Genomic DNA, 18114 nt, shown 5'->3' with positions numbered 1-18114 from the left:
TTGAAGTATTCAATTCATTTCTTTGGTCTTTGGATTTGTTGACAGTAATGAAAGTGTAGAATATCACCACACTTGTCCTTGAATAGGACGTTGTGGGTTGACTTTAAATGTCAGAATAGCTGAGTGCAGATCTCAGCATGTATTTTTACTTTTTTATGGGTTTGACATTAGAAATGACAAGATCAGTTTTTACTGTAGGTTCACTGTTAAAGGATTGGCAGTGAGGTTAAGTCCAAATCAGGTTGCTAACAGTCTTCCAGGTTATGTGATTTAGAAAAAAACACAGAACATCCAGTAGACGTCACAGCCGGCTGAAGTTCACCGATAGTGTCTTCTTTCTTGCGTCTTCTGCATTGCTTGAAACTACAGTTTCTCTTTTTGTTTTCCTCTGCATTTGATCATTTTCTCACAGTCTGAGATTGAAACTCCTTCTCTGAACGCAGCACAGTAATTGACATTCACTGCTGTTTTCTCTGACGGGTGTTACCGTAGCGTTAACGTCATTTTCTTCTTGGGTTGTTGAGATTAAAGACGCTGCGCTGGTTGGGGATTAAATTTGCAGTCGAGGAAAAAGAAGCCGCGGCTTCCCTCCACCAGGGAAACACAAGCCTGATAACTTCTGCGGCTCAGACTGTCTTGTTTTTCTTTTTTCTTTGTCTGTCTGAATATTCAAGTTGATTTACTTCACTCTAAACTTACTGACAGCGCTCTGCCACAAATTTCCTTAACCCACATCACGTCAACCAATCACAACTGCAGTTACTTTCCACATTGATTGTGCTCCCTTCTGCTGCCCGTCAACCTCACAGCTCGTATGCTTCAGTGGGTGTCCCCCCCACCACATTTTCCCACCATGGCCCATAATCACAAGAATCCTCCTCCCTTTCTGTCACTCCTCACCTCCTTTGAGAATAATTCCCCCCTTTTGTGCATTCACTTTTTCCTCACTCAACCTGCACTGCTGCCAAAACACTCTCCCCTGCCCCATTGCTTCCACTCCAGCAATGAAAACATTAACATATTGTGAACTAAAGACCATCTTCCCCTGTTGTCTACCACCAGCAGGGTTCCCAGACCAGAAGAACACGAGCTCAAACAGTCTCAGGTGGTGAGGAGTCTATGGTAATATCTCAGTCTATATACAGCTCAAACCCTATCAGTCGTGCACCTCTTACCTCCAAGACACCCCATAGGACGAGCCACATGTGCCCCCTGACTAGTGTTTCAGTCATTTATGTTGCCTTTGTTAAGCTGTGTTATCTGAGAAGGAAACATACGAACATTTTCTTACAATGTGACACGTAACGCACAAAAAAGCTCGTGTAAGCAGTCGTTAAGATGTCCGTCCTCTCTGGAAGCTGGTTGATTTTTTTTCTCTGAAACAGTCAGCTGATGAAGCCACGCGCTGCCAAACGAATCCTCCTGTATTTAGCTCTCATGCTGCTCGTGTTAACAGCGTGCTGAACTGCTGATTAGGATCAGCAGTTGTGCAAAAGTTGTGTGTGTGTGTGTCTGTGTGTGGTTTCTCTTGACGTGGCAACCTGATAGTCACTATTAAGTAAGGCTGCCGATCAACCATTGATAACAAGCCATAAAGCAGCGTAATACAATGTACCCAAGAGGAATGTCCCAACCTAGTTGTCTTTTGTCCCCAATCCTTTGATATTGGGTGTACTCATATTTGCTTAAATGTTGATGAAAACATGTTTGTGACACACACAACAGCTGTAAACTGCTTAATCTTACAACCCTGATCTGAAAAAAAGTTGTATAAAACAGAATGCAAAGATCCAGTTTGTAAGGTTAAATTATGGATAAGATGTCAATAAAGGTTGAACTGTGCTGTTTTTGCTCTCAGTTCATGTTGTGATGTCGTTTGGTTCAGTAATCTTTATTCTACAAATGGTTAATCGTTCACTCAGCAAAGTAGTAATGATCCACTTCTTTCCCCCCATGTGGTGTTTATTTTAGCACCGCTCTGTTTTTCATTGTGTTTCGTCTGTGAAGGTTCACGTCATACGCACTCGTCTATTTTTCCCTTTAGAGTTAGAAATCTTAGTTTGTCACAGCTAAACTGTTTCTTTCTCTGCGCTGCGCTGCTGAAACGGGAAAATATTTCAAAGCTCTTGTGTTGTTCTTGATAGATGTTGAGACAAAAAAAACATGTGGTCTGTTGGAATAACTCTAAACTTTATTGAAAACATCAGTTTCTGTCCTCTTGCGCAGACAGTAATTTGTGCCCTGACTCTCTTTCCGTGCTGAATCATGTAAAAACATTAAAAAAAAAATATCCCTCCACGTGTTTCTCTGCTCATCGGCCTGTACTGATTAGTTGTCTTTGCTTTGCTCTCTCTCCACACTTGGCCAGTCTCCCTCTGCGACTGCCTACACCTTGACCACCCCTGGCCTGCCCCCTGGATGGGAGGAGAGGAAGGACGGCAAGGGAAGAACTTATTACGTCAACCATAACAACCGCACCACTACCTGGACTAGGCCAATTGTGCAGGTACAGCAGGTCTGCAGGCTGGCTGGACTCTATGCTGGGGACCGGACCCCACCTCGGCCCCTGTCATGGCCTTGGCCTGTGTGTCGGACGTCTTCTCGACTCCCCCCTTGTGTCTCTCCTCTGTGTGGCCATAAAGAATGACAGAAAGAGACACAGATTAGCAACCTCAAAGTCTCTTTTTCTGTCTCTCTCCCTGTCCGATTTCTGACTCTTTCCAGCTTTACTGTGTGTCTTCCTCCTCCTGTCTAGCATTTTGTTTGATACTCTGGATGAAGTGCAGCTCTGTATTGGTCACGCCTTTCTAAACCCTGGCATGGAGCTGCAACCACCACTTTTCCCTTCCCTTTTCCCATTTCTGCCCTGTTTTTCCACTTGTCTCTCCCTTTCTTTCTGTCTGCAAATGAGGCAGCTCCACATAGTCTGAGCTCAGGGGGAGGCTGCTACATGGGACTGGGTGTATGTTAAATGCTCATCTCTCTCTTTGAAATCCACCCTTTCATTTCCGCTTTTAGCACACCACCGGTTATCTTATACGTGTCCGTCTGTTGTCTTTCATCACACGGTCTTCTCTGGTTCTCGTCTGTTTTTGTTATTATTCAGAAGGAGAGGACACTGCCAGATGATTTACATAATGATTTCATAGTGTTGCTTTGTCTTTGGTGCATAGTTGTGGCTCTTTGTAAATGTGGGTTTACCCATTGTAGCAGCCACTTGGGTGAGGGTTGTAAGTAACACTAACTTTCATTCTTCCAGTACATTATGTTACTAATCCCAAACCTTCGTCCCATTATTAATAATTACATTTTAAGCGACATAAATGATTGTCTTCTTGCGCCTATATGAGCCATTTTTTTGACTCAACCCCTTTCCCTGAGAGAAAAGCTTGCATCCAGGCCTTTCCGGTGGCAGACAAGCACCTCTGACAGCATGGCTTACGACGAGGACACGTTTTGTTCACACACAAAACAGCCTCGCTTGCCTTATTCCAAAGCCCACTTATCCTCAGAATTGCTGTTCTCACTGACAGCTCACTGAAGACGGAGCCAGCACCTCAGCAGCAGCAGCAGCAGCAGCAGCATCAGCAGCAGCAGCATCAGCATCAGGAGGAGCCTCGGCCTTGCCACCCGCATCCACCCCCTCCTCCTCTTCCAATGCCTCCAACAACCACCTCCATGAGCCCCAAGTCCGACGACCTCGTAGCCTCAGCTCCCCCACTGTCACCCTTTCCACCCCCTTGGAGGTGAGAATTAGCCACCTGTACCGCCCCGTTTCGCCACACCCACATCCTTTTCCTCTTTTCTTTGCCCTTCCACACTTTCTCCTCAAGCAGTTCTTCACTGTTTCACCCTTTCATCCTTTATAAGATGATCAAATCGTGATCCTCGCGCCTCTACATCAGCCAGTCCTCGGTTTCCTTCTTTAATATTACACCATTCTAATGCTATCTCTCCTTCTTTCAGGTTAACTCTGTCTCGATGCTGCTTTTCTCTCTTTTCACCCTCGCCAACCCTCTGGAAATGTTAATCTCATCATTTAACCGCTCCTCTCTTCTCATCTCTTCTCATCTCACCATGAAGGATGATTTTCTTTCTCCCCGCTGCTCTTTTCTTTTCCATCTTCAGTGAAGAATGAGCTGATGACCGAGCGCCAAAGCGGCTCTCCATTAAGCAACGATTAGTCACGTGAAATGGTCTGAGCTTTATGCCCGCTTTTGTTATTCACCATGATGACTTTTGTTGTGAACAGTACGTGCTCTTGGCACAGCCGGCGTCTCTTTCTGCCGCAGTGTGCTTTAGAGCAGAAACAGATTGAACTTGTGTGGTGAATCCGAGATGGTAGATTCACTTACTGCCAACTGAATGCATTACTTGAATTGATCACGGGTCCCAGATGATGGTTGTAATTTGCTAAAGCAAACCCATGGACATCCAAATCAATGTTATTGATCTCGCAAATTAAATATCATTAAATCCAGAGGCCGTTTTAGGAGCATAAAGGCAACCACAAAAGCATTAGAAGATTAATTTGTGCAGAAGGCATCCTTTTGAAACTTATCCTTGTTTAATACTCGGTGCTAATGTCAGGCACAAGCACTGCAGCTTTCACTTTTGATGTCTTGTCTTCATAGCGACAAGAGATTTGAACTTCTGCAGTCAACACTGACAAAGACTGCGATATCAGATGTTAGCTGCTGCTTTGTTGGAGCTGCAGTGTTTGATTATTTGCCAAAAAAAGAGAGGAAATGCACAGATATATGTTCATATTCAGGGCTGACTCAAGTCCTCTACCTGCAGCCTGTCTGCATTTCCAGCCACAGTCATATATTGTCTGTGCACGTTTATCATGTATGCAAGGAACATTTTGACTTAAACTTTAAAAATATGCAGTCTAGCTATAAATACACCACACAAACTTGGCTAATTAAGATCAACATCTTAAAAAGAACGCTCTCTTTGACCTCCTCCTGCATTTAATGGCTTTAGTCTGTGGTGATGAACCTGTGCTGTACCAAGGGAGCAGACCTGAAGAAGGAAGTTTAATTAAGGTGTGTGTCTGTGTGTTAACAAGGTGTCGTAGAAGTAAGGGAAGTGAAACAGTCACTGCTGGATGTTATAATTACAACTTCCAGAGGAGGTGGGAGGTGTGTGGATTAAATTATGCAGCCTCTTCTCATGTTAAAAGATCAGATCAGTCAGTGATAATTGCTGCTAAGAGAATAATGTGATGCAGGAACTCTCATTAGCCTGAGCGACTTTAGTCTGTTTAATGTGGCTGTGAAACTTTTAAGATGTCAGCAGTGGTCGGTTTCCTGTTTCTTTTATCCTTGACCAAGGTCTCCTTCTGTTCAGATGTGCAGAATATGATCTTCAGTTTTTCTTCATGTTATCCAGAGAGGATCTGCAAAAATGTTGTTATTGTACCCTGAAGCCTCAGAAGCAAAGTCCAGGGAATCAGCAGAAGCTGAAATCTGTCGAGCTTATCAAGCCTCGATGCTTTCTTCTGTGACATTTTGATTGACAGCATGACAGAGTAGGCAGCGTGCATGTTTATAACTCCCCCCTGTTTGCATGGGAAACAGGAGCATTGTGACGATGGGGCTGATTTTTTTTCTAGATCTTTTCTCACGTTATTCAGGCACCCAGGTATTGTTTCAAAAACGCAGCTTTTTCTATGCGTTTTGGCATCCCGTCCTCACTCAAGCTGTGGTTTAGGTCACTTAAAATGGAGCCTTTGGAAAACTCTGATGTTCAGAAACTCAGTTTTTGGCTCGTGACATCAGAGCGTGTGCCATTACCTCCTTTGTTTACGTGTGGCTATTCTGTGCAATGGCAGACGTGGTGCAGTCTAACACGTTTACACGTAAACATACAGTCACTGTTCCTCTATACTGAGGAACACTGTTCCTCTGTATTGAGGAACAAAGAGTTCTGAACGTTGCTGCATAATCGAACACTCCCCCACCGCTGACATCAGTGCTTTTGGACGAGATCTCTAGCTGCAGGCAGCCTGTTGACCATCATGGCTTTAGGGTTAGAGTTATATCACCTCTTCCTGGTCATGCTCTTGACTGTGCCTCATTTGTGTTTTTGTATTTTCATATAGACAGATTTTTCTTTAATCCCTGTATCAGTGTGGACTTGTCATTGAAAGACTGATGTTATTGTTTTTTGTGTTTCAAAGGATCGGTGATGATGTATTTCAGTCGTCCATATTCGGTTACATCTGCTTTTAATCTAATATGATTGATAATATTTCACTTCATGTTTTTTTCCAGGGAGCCAACAACATCCAGGTGCGGAGGGCTGTGAAGGACACGTTCTCCAACCCGCAGTCTCCCCAGCCGTCCCCCTACAGCTCCCCCAAGTCACAGCACAAGACACAGCAGAGCTTCCTGCCCCCAGGCTGGGAGATGAGGATAGCCCCCAATGGACGGCCATTCTTCATCGACCACAACAGCAGAACCACCACCTGGGTGAGCGAACACAGGCCGGATTGTGCTCAGGGCAGAAGATGATTTTTGAAACATGAATGACGCTTGACTTTATTGTAAAGGTTTGCAATTTCCAAGTTAGCTTCCAGGAAAACACTGTTACTTGGCAGCGATTAAAGGGAATTTCTTGCGTAACCTCAGTTCACAGCAGGTCAGCACATGGTCTCCTGACAAGCATTGTACCGTAGTATATGAAGATAAATGATGACGAATGATGAATGAATGAATATTTACTTGAGTTTAAATCTCAAGAGAATTCCTGTCAAGACCAGCAGCTGTGTACGACCAGCAAAACTGAATCAACACCTTTTTTACGACTACTCCTTTGTCTCTGTTTCCTTAAAATTAATACTAATTTAGACACTTCTTTCCAGGAAACTTGTTAGGACCCTTAAAAGTTTATATTTTTTGTTTCACCGGCCACAAAAAATCTAGGGCAGTGGTTGGAGCTGATCTTCCAGGATCTGTTGGTGACATCTGCTGGTTTAAGTTATTTTAACATTTATTTCAGTCGTTGTTAGGAAGGAGTGAACTTTGGGGGCATGTCAAGGAGCTGCTTTTATCCTTAAACCAAAGCAAAATGTTGTTTTTTTACCATTTAAAAAGTCTTTCTCTTCCCCATGTTTTCGAATCATTCATATGCACGTCTGTATCTCCTCCTCCCGCTCTCGCTCACTCAGGAGGACCCCAGGTTGAAATATCCAGTCCATATGAGGAATAAGAACTCAATGGAGCCGGGCGAGCTTGGTCCTCTTCCTGTAAGTACAGTCACAATTAGACCAAATGCATATTTAACCCTTGACCCACAAAGCACATCAGTAACAGCCTCACAGATTCCAGTAATTACTTATCTTTGTTCACTCATTCGTCACCAACGTGTGCTATGTAGATGACTGTGTCACCAGTTTCCTCAGCTAATGAAAAGAGGGTATTTATTCAGTGACTTTTCATGTTCTGTTGCGTTTTTTTAGTGTCTCAATTGCAAATTTCAAGTATGTGGATGAAGCAGCTTTTGCGCTAAAAGATGAGACACATTTTTAGACGTTCCCTCTTTAGTCCTTTTTGAGCTGGCGATGGATGAGAAAGCAGAGTCTGGGGGCTGCGATAGCCTCTAATTAGGAGGAGACTATTTGTCACCTGCTCCATTATCTATTTGACAAAGACAGACACCCAACAAGTGGGCCGAACGTTACCGTAGGTAGCTGTTGAATAATCAGAGCTTCATGGGTTTGTACATCTCACAGGCTTGTGTGGTGTGTGTGCATGTGTGTGTGTTCTCTCTCTCTCTCTCTCTCCCTCCCTCCCTCTCTCTCTTCTCTCTCCGTTCTGGTGGATCTAATGTATGCTACTTCTTCTACACCTGGCCATGTCTGTTTGGCAGCACCTACCAGAGGAGGTTGGTTGGTGCCTCCCTCCCTCTGCCTGCCTTCTTTCCTGTCTGGTCCGGTCCGGTCTGGTCAAATGCCTGCAGACAGCCTTGCGCTTTCTTTTCTTTATTTTATTTTTTATTTCTCCTCTCTTGCTCTCTCTCTCTTTGTATCTTTTCTCTTTCTCATGACCGGCATGGATGGACTGTACCTCTCCCTTCCTTTTCATCCGTATTTTTACACCACTTCCTCTCTCTGTGCGCCCCCCCTGCACCACCACCACCACCCCTTCTGTTAACGATTTAATATTTGGAGAGCTCCCCGCCGTTCTCCTGGGACTCCTCAGACTGCTCCATGTCTGTGTACCTGTAGTTGTGTCTGAGGCACAGATAGACGAGTTGGGAAAGTGGAACGAGGCGAGCTGCACCGGGCGTTCGTTAGAGAGAAGGAGAATGAACCAGAAGGACGGGAGGAGGAGAAACGGGGTCGAATAAAGGGCAGAGGGAGGGATGGAGGTTTCTAGAGAAACAAAAGGAGCTATATATATGTATACATGTATGTTAAAGGAAGGAACTGGCTGTATGCTGCATGTGTTATCAGCTTGTCAATCTGGTCTCTCCGCTCATGCAGAAGCAGCATACTTCGTAACACACACACACACACACACACTGTAGGTGCATCCTATTTGTCAGATTGTCAGACTCGGTCCCTTTCCCCACGCCTTTACTCTCAATCTATTGTAAGTTTTTTTAATTGCCTGACTGCTGGTGCCGTATGAGTGTGTGTGTGTGTGTGTGTGTGTGTGTGTGGCCTGTGACACCGTACTGAGTGGTCACCGTGTCAGTGGTGGTGTACTGGTTTGAACTGGTAGTGGTGATTAACCTTTAATGTCGTGGTCGTATCCCTGCCTTGCTGACGTCTCAGACATGCCTCAAATAGGAGAGAAAATCCTTTCGGTTCCTTTGCGGTGTGTTTGATTGAGCTCGCCTCGCCTGCAGCGCCGGCCTGTCAGTGTTTGGACCATTTTCATGGTCAGTCAAGGTCAATCAAACATAAATTAAAAAGGAAAAACAAAGAAAAGTGGATGGATTTAAAGGACTATTTGAGCATGGACTGTTGAAAAGTGATGTGTAATGGTGACTTTGTGCTCTTTTGTCTCACTCTTCTTCTCTTTTTTTGTTCTTTTTGTAGCCTGGATGGGAGGAAAGGGTTCACTCAGACGGACGCACTTTCTACATTGACCACAGTAAGACGACCCCATCTTACCCCTCTCTCTCTTCCATGCTTGTATTTGGTCATGTGCGTCTTAGTTTATCTGTTAACCTTCTCTCGAGTTGCTGTTGTACACTGTGTGGTTGTTGCAGTGGAGCCACAGATTTTTCAGTGTCAGGGGCAGCACAGCACCTCATCCGTTACAGCAGAAACTCAGCTGAGAGGTCTTGCTGTTTAAAATGTATTATGTGGTGGGCTGACGTAGCGCAACAGTGTCACTTAAAGGTGCCGTGTGGAGGATTTAGGAGGATCTGTTGGCGGAAATGGAATATAACATTCATCAAGTATGTTTTCTTTAGTGTATAATCACCCGAAAATAAGAATCATTGCATGTTTGCTACCTTGGGATGAGCTCTTTATATCTAAAGAAGTCAGAGTCCGCCATGTAAATGATGTATTTCCAGTCAAATGCCTCATTGACTAATCATTTCTCCGTTTAAATTCACTAAAGTCTTGGTATTCCTGTTCTTGCCTGAAGAGTTTGTATTATTTTTGTTTAATCCAGATACAAAGAACACACAATGGGAGGACCCTCGTCTGCAGAGTCCAGCCATCACAGGACCTGTGAGTAGTTTCCTCTCTGCCTCAGCACTGTGCTTCTATCCGTCGCACACGACCAGCAGCGTCTGTCTCTTTGTGCGACAAAGAGAAATCACTTCGTCGGCGCGGTTGTCACTTAACATGCCGACACCTTCGTGCTATTCTGCACCACTTCAGATACCGTCCTCCCTCCCTCGTGTTAAACTCTCTGTAGTTTTGGTGTTTGTTTAGTTTCCCTGTTTAAAAAAATTCACATCACAAGCCAAATGTTTGTAAGAGTATTGATCAGTTTCGGGTCATTTCTTGACTCCTGTGTGCGTTGTTTGTTGTCCGTGCAGGCCGTTCCCTACTCCAGAGAGTTCAAGCAGAAATACGACTACTTCAGGAAGAAATTGAAGAAACCGGTGAGACGTGATTTGAAAATGTGTCTTGGGTTTCTGGGTCCTTGCTGGGGAACAAAGCTAAATTTGGTCAAAACCTCACTGCTTCTCCAGGCACAAGAAGGCAGCCTAATTAGCTTCTATTTTGATTGTGCTTGATTGCATAATTATTCAACTTTCTTCGCACTGCGTGACTGAGTTTGATGTTTTTATTGAACATTCAGTGCGATTGTTTCACATTGCTTTGTCATTAACACTTTGTAGGTGGGGCGCAGAATGGCGTGTTATGTGTTTCCTCACTGCTTTGGGATACACGTGGTGAAACTTTGACAGTCAGCAGGCATGATTAACATACTGAGGGCTGAATCTAAACTGAGCTGTTTTCAAAGAGGAAAGGAATGCGTGATATTTTTGAGTTCTAATTATTACTTCAGTAGACCAGAAAGTAAACAACCAGCTGGATTTTTCTGCCTTTTGCCCTGTTTTTCACTCACTCTGTGTTTTTTTGGAGCACCTTTAGCAGCAGTTAAACTTCCTCGCCTTCTTTGATGAGTCTAACTCAGTTTGGTGTCCTTGTACGAACATGCTCCCACCTTACTGAACGAACTGAATTAAACTAAAGCTGTGTTCATTCATACCAGGCTGACATCCCCAACCGATTCGAGATGAAGTTACACAGGAACAACATCTTTGAAGAGTCGTACCGTCGAATCATGTCCCTGAAGAGGCCTGATGTCCTGAAGGCGCGGCTGTGGATCGAGTTTGAGTCGGAGAAAGGACTGGACTACGGTGGTGTGGCCAGAGAGTGGTTCTTCCTCCTATCGAAGGAGATGTTCAACCCTTACTACGGCCTGTTCGAATACTCTGCCACGTAAGTCTCTGCTTGTTTGTGTGTGCTTGCTTTAGACTTACAGAGCTGCCTCAAAGTGGAGAGAGAGGTTTCAGACCTTGTGGATATTCAAGAGTACGACTACAGGACACACTGATGAAAGGCTGATGTCGTAACTGTGCTATATGTTCGCGGCCATGGAAAAATCCCTCTCCGCTCATATTTATGGTCGTTTTCCACAAAGCGCAGCAAGGGCCAGAGCTGCCGTATTGTTTCCCTGTGAGGCTTGTTTAAGTTTCCTTGTACTTTGATTAACTTTTCCTCTCATTCAAAAAGCCATCCTGGAGCAGATGTTTCCCACATACCATGCACGTTAAGATAATCAAATGTGGTATGTTTTGTTCCTTTACTTGGCACCGCCTCCGATTGACGACGACTCTGCTGATTCTCTTTCCGTTTTGCCATGTAGGGCAAAGGTAACAGAAAATCAATAGTGCAAATGGAGCTGCTGAAGTTAACAAATGAACCCTGACTTTAATTAAAGCTGGCTTGATTAGGTAAATAGTTAAATAGGTGTGACTTAGTTAGAGTTAATTTGTATTATAACATCAAACCTTTGAGATGAAACCCCATTCTAAATGAAGAGTTGATGTTTAGAAACCGAAGGTTTTCTGTCTCTGGGGTGCATAAAAACACTTACAAAGCTGTTAACTGTGCTTTAGACACAGCTCGATTATGGCCCAAATCATATTTTCATCATATATTATTTAATATCTAATATCATTATAAAGTTGTTTTTATTTGGTTTGTAAGATATGTTAAACTTTTGCTGAAATGCGTCTCTCTTGTCCTTTTTGATCGCTCCAAGCAGCGGTACTGTAATAGCGCAGATAGACGTGCATCAAAATCAAAGCAGCAGCAGGCTTGATCGGGTTTTCACTTGAATGCAGAGAGCTGAACGAAGCCAGGCTCAGAGGGAGTTTGGGCTTTCAGGGAGGGGCGAAAATGCGTCGCTGTAAAGGAAAACACTGCACAGGAACAACGTGGCACAATAATTGTTTTATCTCAGTTGTTTTCACTGGACGTCAAAGTTTGATCCATCGCCCAGCCCTGAAAACAGCTGTATGATATTATATTTGTAAGATGCTCCAACACGGTGGCAGTGTCTCTGTGAGTCAGCAGGGATTGGTTGCCATGGTAAGGAGGCAAAAATATGACTGTACATAAATGCATATTAAAAGATTTCCTCTTGGCTGCAGGCAGCATTTGATCAACATTGTACAGATTGTGCAGGAGCAGCAGAGTCCATGTGCACTTTGGGGACATGAAAAAAAGTCTTATGAAAGTGAATCACAGGCTTATTTATTTAATCAAAATTATTTCAAAGAGCTAATTAATGTTTGTTTCCATGGAAATGGCTTTTTCCTTCTGTGCCCTCGACCCTTCAGGGACAACTACACTCTCCAGATCAATCCCAACTCTGGCCTGTGCAACGAGGACCACCTCTCCTACTTCAAGTTCATCGGACGTGTGGCAGGAATGGCTGTGTTTCATGGAAAACTGCTGGATGGTAGGCTGTCTTTGATATTATGAATGCACTAAAAAAAAGCAATCCATTGTTGATATTATGTTGCGATGTGTATTTTCAGCTCGGACGCACCGAGGCAGCACTTTCGCTGGCGTTTTTGAACGTTTTCCCACACACAAACTGTTACAGCACCACATTATTTTCTGCTTTCTTAGGTTTTTTCATCCGACCCTTCTACAAGATGATGCTGGGGAAGCAGATCTCTCTTAAAGACATGGAGTCTGTGGTAAGGTCTCATGGCTAATAAAGTGTTAACTGATTAGTTTATTAAAAATGGGACACTATCTTTGGCACTGTGACTGAAATATGTATTTAGAGCTTTAGATTTGCTTATTAATTTTAATTATTCTCACAATTAGCCATCATTTATTAACAACTGAGCAGTCAACACTGACCACAGGGTTTACTGTTTGATAGGAATAATAGAAACCCTGAAATCTCCTGAATAAAAGCCAGTGAATGACTGATTTTATTTTTGTCTGCTCTGTGTTGCCCCCCTGCAGGACAGTGAATACTACAACTCTCTGAAGTGGATTCTGGAGAATGATCCCACTGAGCTGGACCTGAGGTTTTGTATTGATGAGGACAACTTTGGACAGGTGTGCAGGCTTCAATCAGTCATTTGGAATTTGTTCAAAACCCCACTTTTAATTGCAGTAAAATAAGTTGAGTACCCTGGCCTTCATGTTGTCGTGTATTTCTCTCTCAGACGTATCAGGTGGACTTGAAGCCCAGCGGCTCAGACATGGTGGTCACCAATGAGAACAAAAAGGAATACATAGAGTGAGGACTTTTAACAGAGATTATCATAAAATAGTTATCAACATGAGTCTTGAACTGTCCTAGAACACATTTTTGTACTCACATCTTGATAATCTTCCCCCTGACAGCCTGGTCATCCAGTGGAGGTTTGTCAATCGGGTCCAGAAGCAGATGAACGCCTTCTTGGAGGTATTTATGTGCAATAATAGAGCGGCCACTTGGGGGCAGTGTGACCACAGACTTTGTGTCGGCATGTGCGAGGCCTCACTCTTAGATTACGCCTCTCTATCTAAACCTCTTCCTTGAATATTTGTAGATTTCAAACACACTTATTTAGTGGGGTGTTGACTTGAGCTTTCATCAGAATTCTGTTTTAATTCCCTTTTTGTTGAACTTTCAGGGCTTCACTGAGCTCATTCTCATAGATCTGATCAAGATCTTCGATGAAAACGAACTGGAGGTATGGATTCTTTACCTTGAACGCTCTCCACCGCTTATCATATCTGTGTAATAATTTTGTGTGAAGGTGGAAAGCGGCCATGGCTGTAAATGCTGTCTCTCTCTCTCTCTCTCTCTCTCTCTCTCTCTCTCTCTCTCTCTCTCTCTCTCTCTCTCTCTCTCTCTCGCTCGCTCGCTCTCTCGCTCGTCCCTCACCCTCCATCTCTGTGTAGCTGCTCATGTGTGGTCTTGGTGACGTCGACGTCAACGACTGGAGACAACACACTGTTTACAAGAACGGCTACTGTCCCAACCATCCTGTTATACAGTGGTTCTGGAAGGTACAGCTGTGATACGTCCACGCATCCACTCATGAATACACACAACAGCTTTGGCTACATATTAATCTTGGAAACTGGATATTTCATGATAAAGGTTGGTTCCAGTCAGTTTTCCCTCCATCCCGCCTGTGACGGGTTTTGTGGCCTCGCGTTTGAAGATCAAAGTCTGTTTGGAAGAACAGGCTTGTTTGCTCTGATGAAAGAGCCCAAAGTAGCACCTGCCCTGGTTATCATCTGTCTTGACTTGAGCTTTAACACACAGCCACACGCAAATACGCTCAGACAGCAAACAACACGCACGAGCAGTAATTTGTGCTTGTATACATGCTGACACACACTCAGACAGCAGTGTCATGTCAGCTTATGAACTCGTTTTTTTCTCATATAAACACACACACACAGAGGCAGGACTTTGCTGCTGTGTGGACAAATGGGGTGTGATACATGAAGTCTGTGAACTATTTCAGAAAGTATTTATCTGCCACTTTGTCCCTTCAGGTCGTCCTGTTGATGGATGCTGAAAAGAGGATCCGACTCCTCCAGTTTGTTACGGGAACGTCACGAGTGCCCATGAATGGCTTTGCTGAGCTCTATGGTAGATCACCTTCCTTTATTTCCTGCTTGCACAACGGTGCCAGTTCTTTAAAATCGTCTAATATCTGCCGAAACTGCAGGTCCTGAGCTTTATGCAACTGTGACACAAAAATAGTTTTCTGGGAAAAGATGAGTCAACAGTCACAGTTCCAAGAACTGAATTACTATCACTGTACCCGTACAGGTAGATAAACAGAGGAATGACCACAAATGTCAGATTCTATGGTCTTATATGTATAAATACTGTATGTCATAAAGGTTGGTCAGTGTGAGAAAACAGAACATTTTTCTGTACATATATGAATTATCCATGAAGCTTTAACTGATTAAATCACCAGAAGTGAAAAATACTCAATTACGTGAATGAAATGCAGTAATTGCCCAAAAGCTCCTCTTCTTCCTCCTCTTTCTTCATCGATGACTGAATCTATTATACCTAGAGGTTTAATAAAATTATTATATTTTTTTGTTTTTTTTTGTTCCAGGTTCTAATGGACCTCAGCTGTTCACAATTGAACAGTGGGGAACACCAGATAAGCTGCCAAGAGCCCACACCTGGTATGTCACTACCACACACACACACACACACACACACACACACACACACACACACACACACACACACACACACAGAAAAAACAAGTGAGAGGCTGAAGCTATTCTAGCAGCTTTGAGGCTGCATTTAGACACAGCTGAATGCTAACCACAGCATGCTAACATGCTTCACAGTGACAATGCTAACATGTTGATTCTAAGCAGGAATAATGTTTAGCATTATTGTCACTTCAGGTTAGCAAGTTAGCATGCTAACAGTCGCTTCTTAGCACTAAACACAAAGAGCAGCTGAGGCGGATGGGATGTCATTACAGATATTTGGTCATAAACGAGACTATCAGTGAAGTTATTCAAAGTCGTCCTGAGAGGAACATGAATGACTGTACCAAATTTAAGATGTTTCACTTAAAAACACAAAGGTGAACCTCATGGTGGCGCTAGAGGAAAGGACCTGCTGGAGTCAAGAAGGTTTATTTATGCATCTCCGTGAAATCAGACACCATGTTACGTTTGTTACATTTGTCAATCAAACGTTTCTCTTCCCAGTTTCAACCGCTTGGATCTGCCCACTTATGAGTCGTTTGAGGACCTGAGAGAGAAACTCCTCATGGCGGTGGAGAACGCACAGGGCTTCGAGGGGGTCGACTAAAGCGGCGGCCTCTGGCTGCATCCAACCAACCAACAATAAAAATGAACAAAAACACAAAGCCACAGGGATGTCAAACCAGCTGCTGTAGCAGTTCTGTGCGAGCATGTTGTACTGTAATGCCTGAGCGTGAGCCACCTCCACAGCACGGTGGTCTGAGACTGTACAGCGATTTGTCGAGCCAATATGCCTACGTCTTTATATCTTTTCAGTGCGGGTAGGTCACTCCTTAAAGGTGCTGGGGAAAGAACGGGAGAGTCGCAAAGGTTGAATGCTGAAATCTATTATCCGCAGGCATGAGCGATAAATGACGAGAGCTGGCCCCCCCTCCCCCTCCGATCCGCCGTTTCTTTCCCCTCTACCCTCGTTCTGTGAAAATCTACAGTGCTGGAAAACATTAATGCATTTCAATAGCTCCTTTATGTACACTATAGCACAGTGTTCGAGCACCTTTCAGTGGAAGGGTCTTAGCATGGCCTTAATCTGGCTCTTACATGCACTATTTCTCTAAGAAACTGCAATGGCACTATGATCACAACTCTCTCAAATCCTTAGACCAACACCAGATTACCTTAGGAATGCTAGCCAATCACATTTCAGGAAATCGGCCACACCCCTCCGTAGAGCCTTGTCTGTATGTTGTGTGATCAGAAATCGCCACTGCAGCCTTTTGTAGAATAATGTTGTTTTTTTAGCCACTGGTAAGGATTCAAGAATGGGGGATGAAACAATCCCCAAAGATGATTTTTATAGTTTTTGTCATCATGGAACAGGTTTTTGCTTTTGTTTTGTTTTTTAAATCATTGGTATAATTCTTGCAGGAAAATACTCTCAACGTATTTGTACTGACGAACAATGTTGTTTACTATTTTGAAAATTCTATATGACCTGGTGTGTGAAGTGTAAATCTGGCTAGTCTGGGACTTAATTAATCCATATCATTTGTTATGGTGATAGCAAATGTGTTGAATAAAATGGTTTTTATTGTAGTGCTATGAAAGCAGCATGAAACTGTATCTTGTGTTTGCTTTGACTACATGGTCGTAATTTGGACGTGTAATCGGTCTCGAGGCGGAGAAGGGAAAACTGGGGATAGCTTCTCTGAGATGTTTGCATCATGATTATATTAATATTCTCATGCCTGTTGCTGTTCATAATGCTGTAAATTGTTCTTGGAAAAAAAAAAACACATTTTAAGTTCTTTCATGATATATAAATATATGTATGACCTACATTTAACAGAAGTATTACTGATCAACATCACTAAAATGAAGCTGTGTGCGTGCGCGGGTGTTTGAGAGAAAAGCTGTGATTGCCACTGAATATAAAGCAGCACGTTTCTTACAAAGAAAAAATGTTCTTTTTTATGTTTTCTCTCTCTCTCTCTCTCTGTCTCTCTCTCTCTCTCTCTCTCCTTTTTCTAACACCATTGAAGCTAAAGGGCACTTTATAGATCACTCTGAGGTCATGTCACCTGTTGTTTGTCTTTTGTCATTAACTTGAATGTGATTCTTTTATTTTTCCATTCGGAGCACTCACCTGGTGCAATATGAATAGTCTGTAAATCTGGGCTGCTGCTAAGGTAGAAAAAGTTGACAGAAGTGAAGCTGAGACTTCACCTCCTTTAGTATCCTCTCTCTTCCTTTCTCTACGTTTTCCTCCCGTGTGTTTCCTCCTTCCTGTGATCCCACACTGACTCAGTAAAGAGTAGTCCTTTTTTTTTTTTTTAGAGGATTTTCTTTTCTTTTTTAAGAATGACGGAAAATATCACTTTTGTTAAAGATTCCACTCTCTGCAACTCTTTGTGGTTCATTTAACTCCAGTCAATAAAAACGAAACTTCTCAGAGTGTGTTTGAGTTGATCACTCTTTAAAAACTTCCACATGTAAATTATTTTTTGAAGAATGGATGAAGTACACTTTGTGCTGTTTTGTCACCTTCAAGAAGACTTAAGTGTACTCCAGTAGTCATTGAGTATACTTAAAGTGTAAATCATATGCTAAATTAGTTAAAGTGTATTGAAGTCCACCAGTGAAAATAATGATTCATGAACATTCAAAACACACTTGCAGTACAATTGTATTATGGTATTGGAAATATACTCAAAAGGAAGTGAAATTAAAGTACATTTTAATTAAGCATGCCAATGGTGTATTACAAAGAACTTGAAAAGTAAACTTTTCATAAGTGTACTTTATTACTATTAAAAGTATTGGTAATTTAGTCCTTTTTAAAAGTGCACTTACATACAATTTATAATACGTTTGAAGTACACTTTTAGAAGTACTTCATTATACAACTTTAA

The 18114-nt window shown here is 42.9% G+C and overlaps 1 protein-coding gene across 5 annotated transcripts in view; it reads left to right on the top strand.

Annotated features, from left to right (window-relative positions):
- nedd4l (NEDD4 like E3 ubiquitin protein ligase) overlaps positions 1 to 17654 on the top strand; it is a 43899-nt gene extending 26245 nt beyond the window's left edge. For 3 of the 5 annotated variants that reach the window (XM_070989765.1, XM_070989764.1, XM_070989761.1), the window contains 19 exons: positions 1063 to 1122; positions 2369 to 2506; positions 3534 to 3746; positions 6282 to 6479; positions 7178 to 7255; positions 9056 to 9110; positions 9642 to 9700; positions 10015 to 10080; positions 10698 to 10927; positions 12334 to 12455; positions 12629 to 12699; positions 12977 to 13072; positions 13183 to 13256; positions 13364 to 13424; positions 13636 to 13695; positions 13907 to 14014; positions 14513 to 14609; positions 15094 to 15166; positions 15710 to 17654. In XM_070989765.1, coding sequence (XP_070845866.1) covers positions 1063 to 1122; positions 2369 to 2506; positions 3534 to 3746; positions 6282 to 6479; positions 7178 to 7255; positions 9056 to 9110; positions 9642 to 9700; positions 10015 to 10080; positions 10698 to 10927; positions 12334 to 12455; positions 12629 to 12699; positions 12977 to 13072; positions 13183 to 13256; positions 13364 to 13424; positions 13636 to 13695; positions 13907 to 14014; positions 14513 to 14609; positions 15094 to 15166; positions 15710 to 15812 — 1962 coding nt within the window. In that variant the 3' untranslated portion in view covers positions 15813 to 17654. The remainder of the gene's footprint in view (positions 1 to 1062; positions 1123 to 2368; positions 2507 to 3533; positions 3747 to 6281; positions 6480 to 7177; positions 7256 to 9055; positions 9111 to 9641; positions 9701 to 10014; positions 10081 to 10697; positions 10928 to 12333; positions 12456 to 12628; positions 12700 to 12976; positions 13073 to 13182; positions 13257 to 13363; positions 13425 to 13635; positions 13696 to 13906; positions 14015 to 14512; positions 14610 to 15093; positions 15167 to 15709) is intronic. The other 2 variants (XM_070989766.1, XM_070989763.1) reach the window with 1 other exon arrangement.
- The last annotated feature ends 460 nt before the right edge of the window (positions 17655 to 18114 follow it).

Source organism: Chaetodon trifascialis, chromosome 20 (genome assembly GCF_039877785.1).
Source record: "Chaetodon trifascialis isolate fChaTrf1 chromosome 20, fChaTrf1.hap1, whole genome shotgun sequence".
NCBI classification, from domain to species: Eukaryota; Metazoa; Chordata; class Actinopteri; order Chaetodontiformes; family Chaetodontidae; genus Chaetodon; species Chaetodon trifascialis.
The sequence above is the reverse complement of the archived record's forward strand: the minus strand, read 5'-3'. Positions and strand labels throughout refer to the sequence as shown.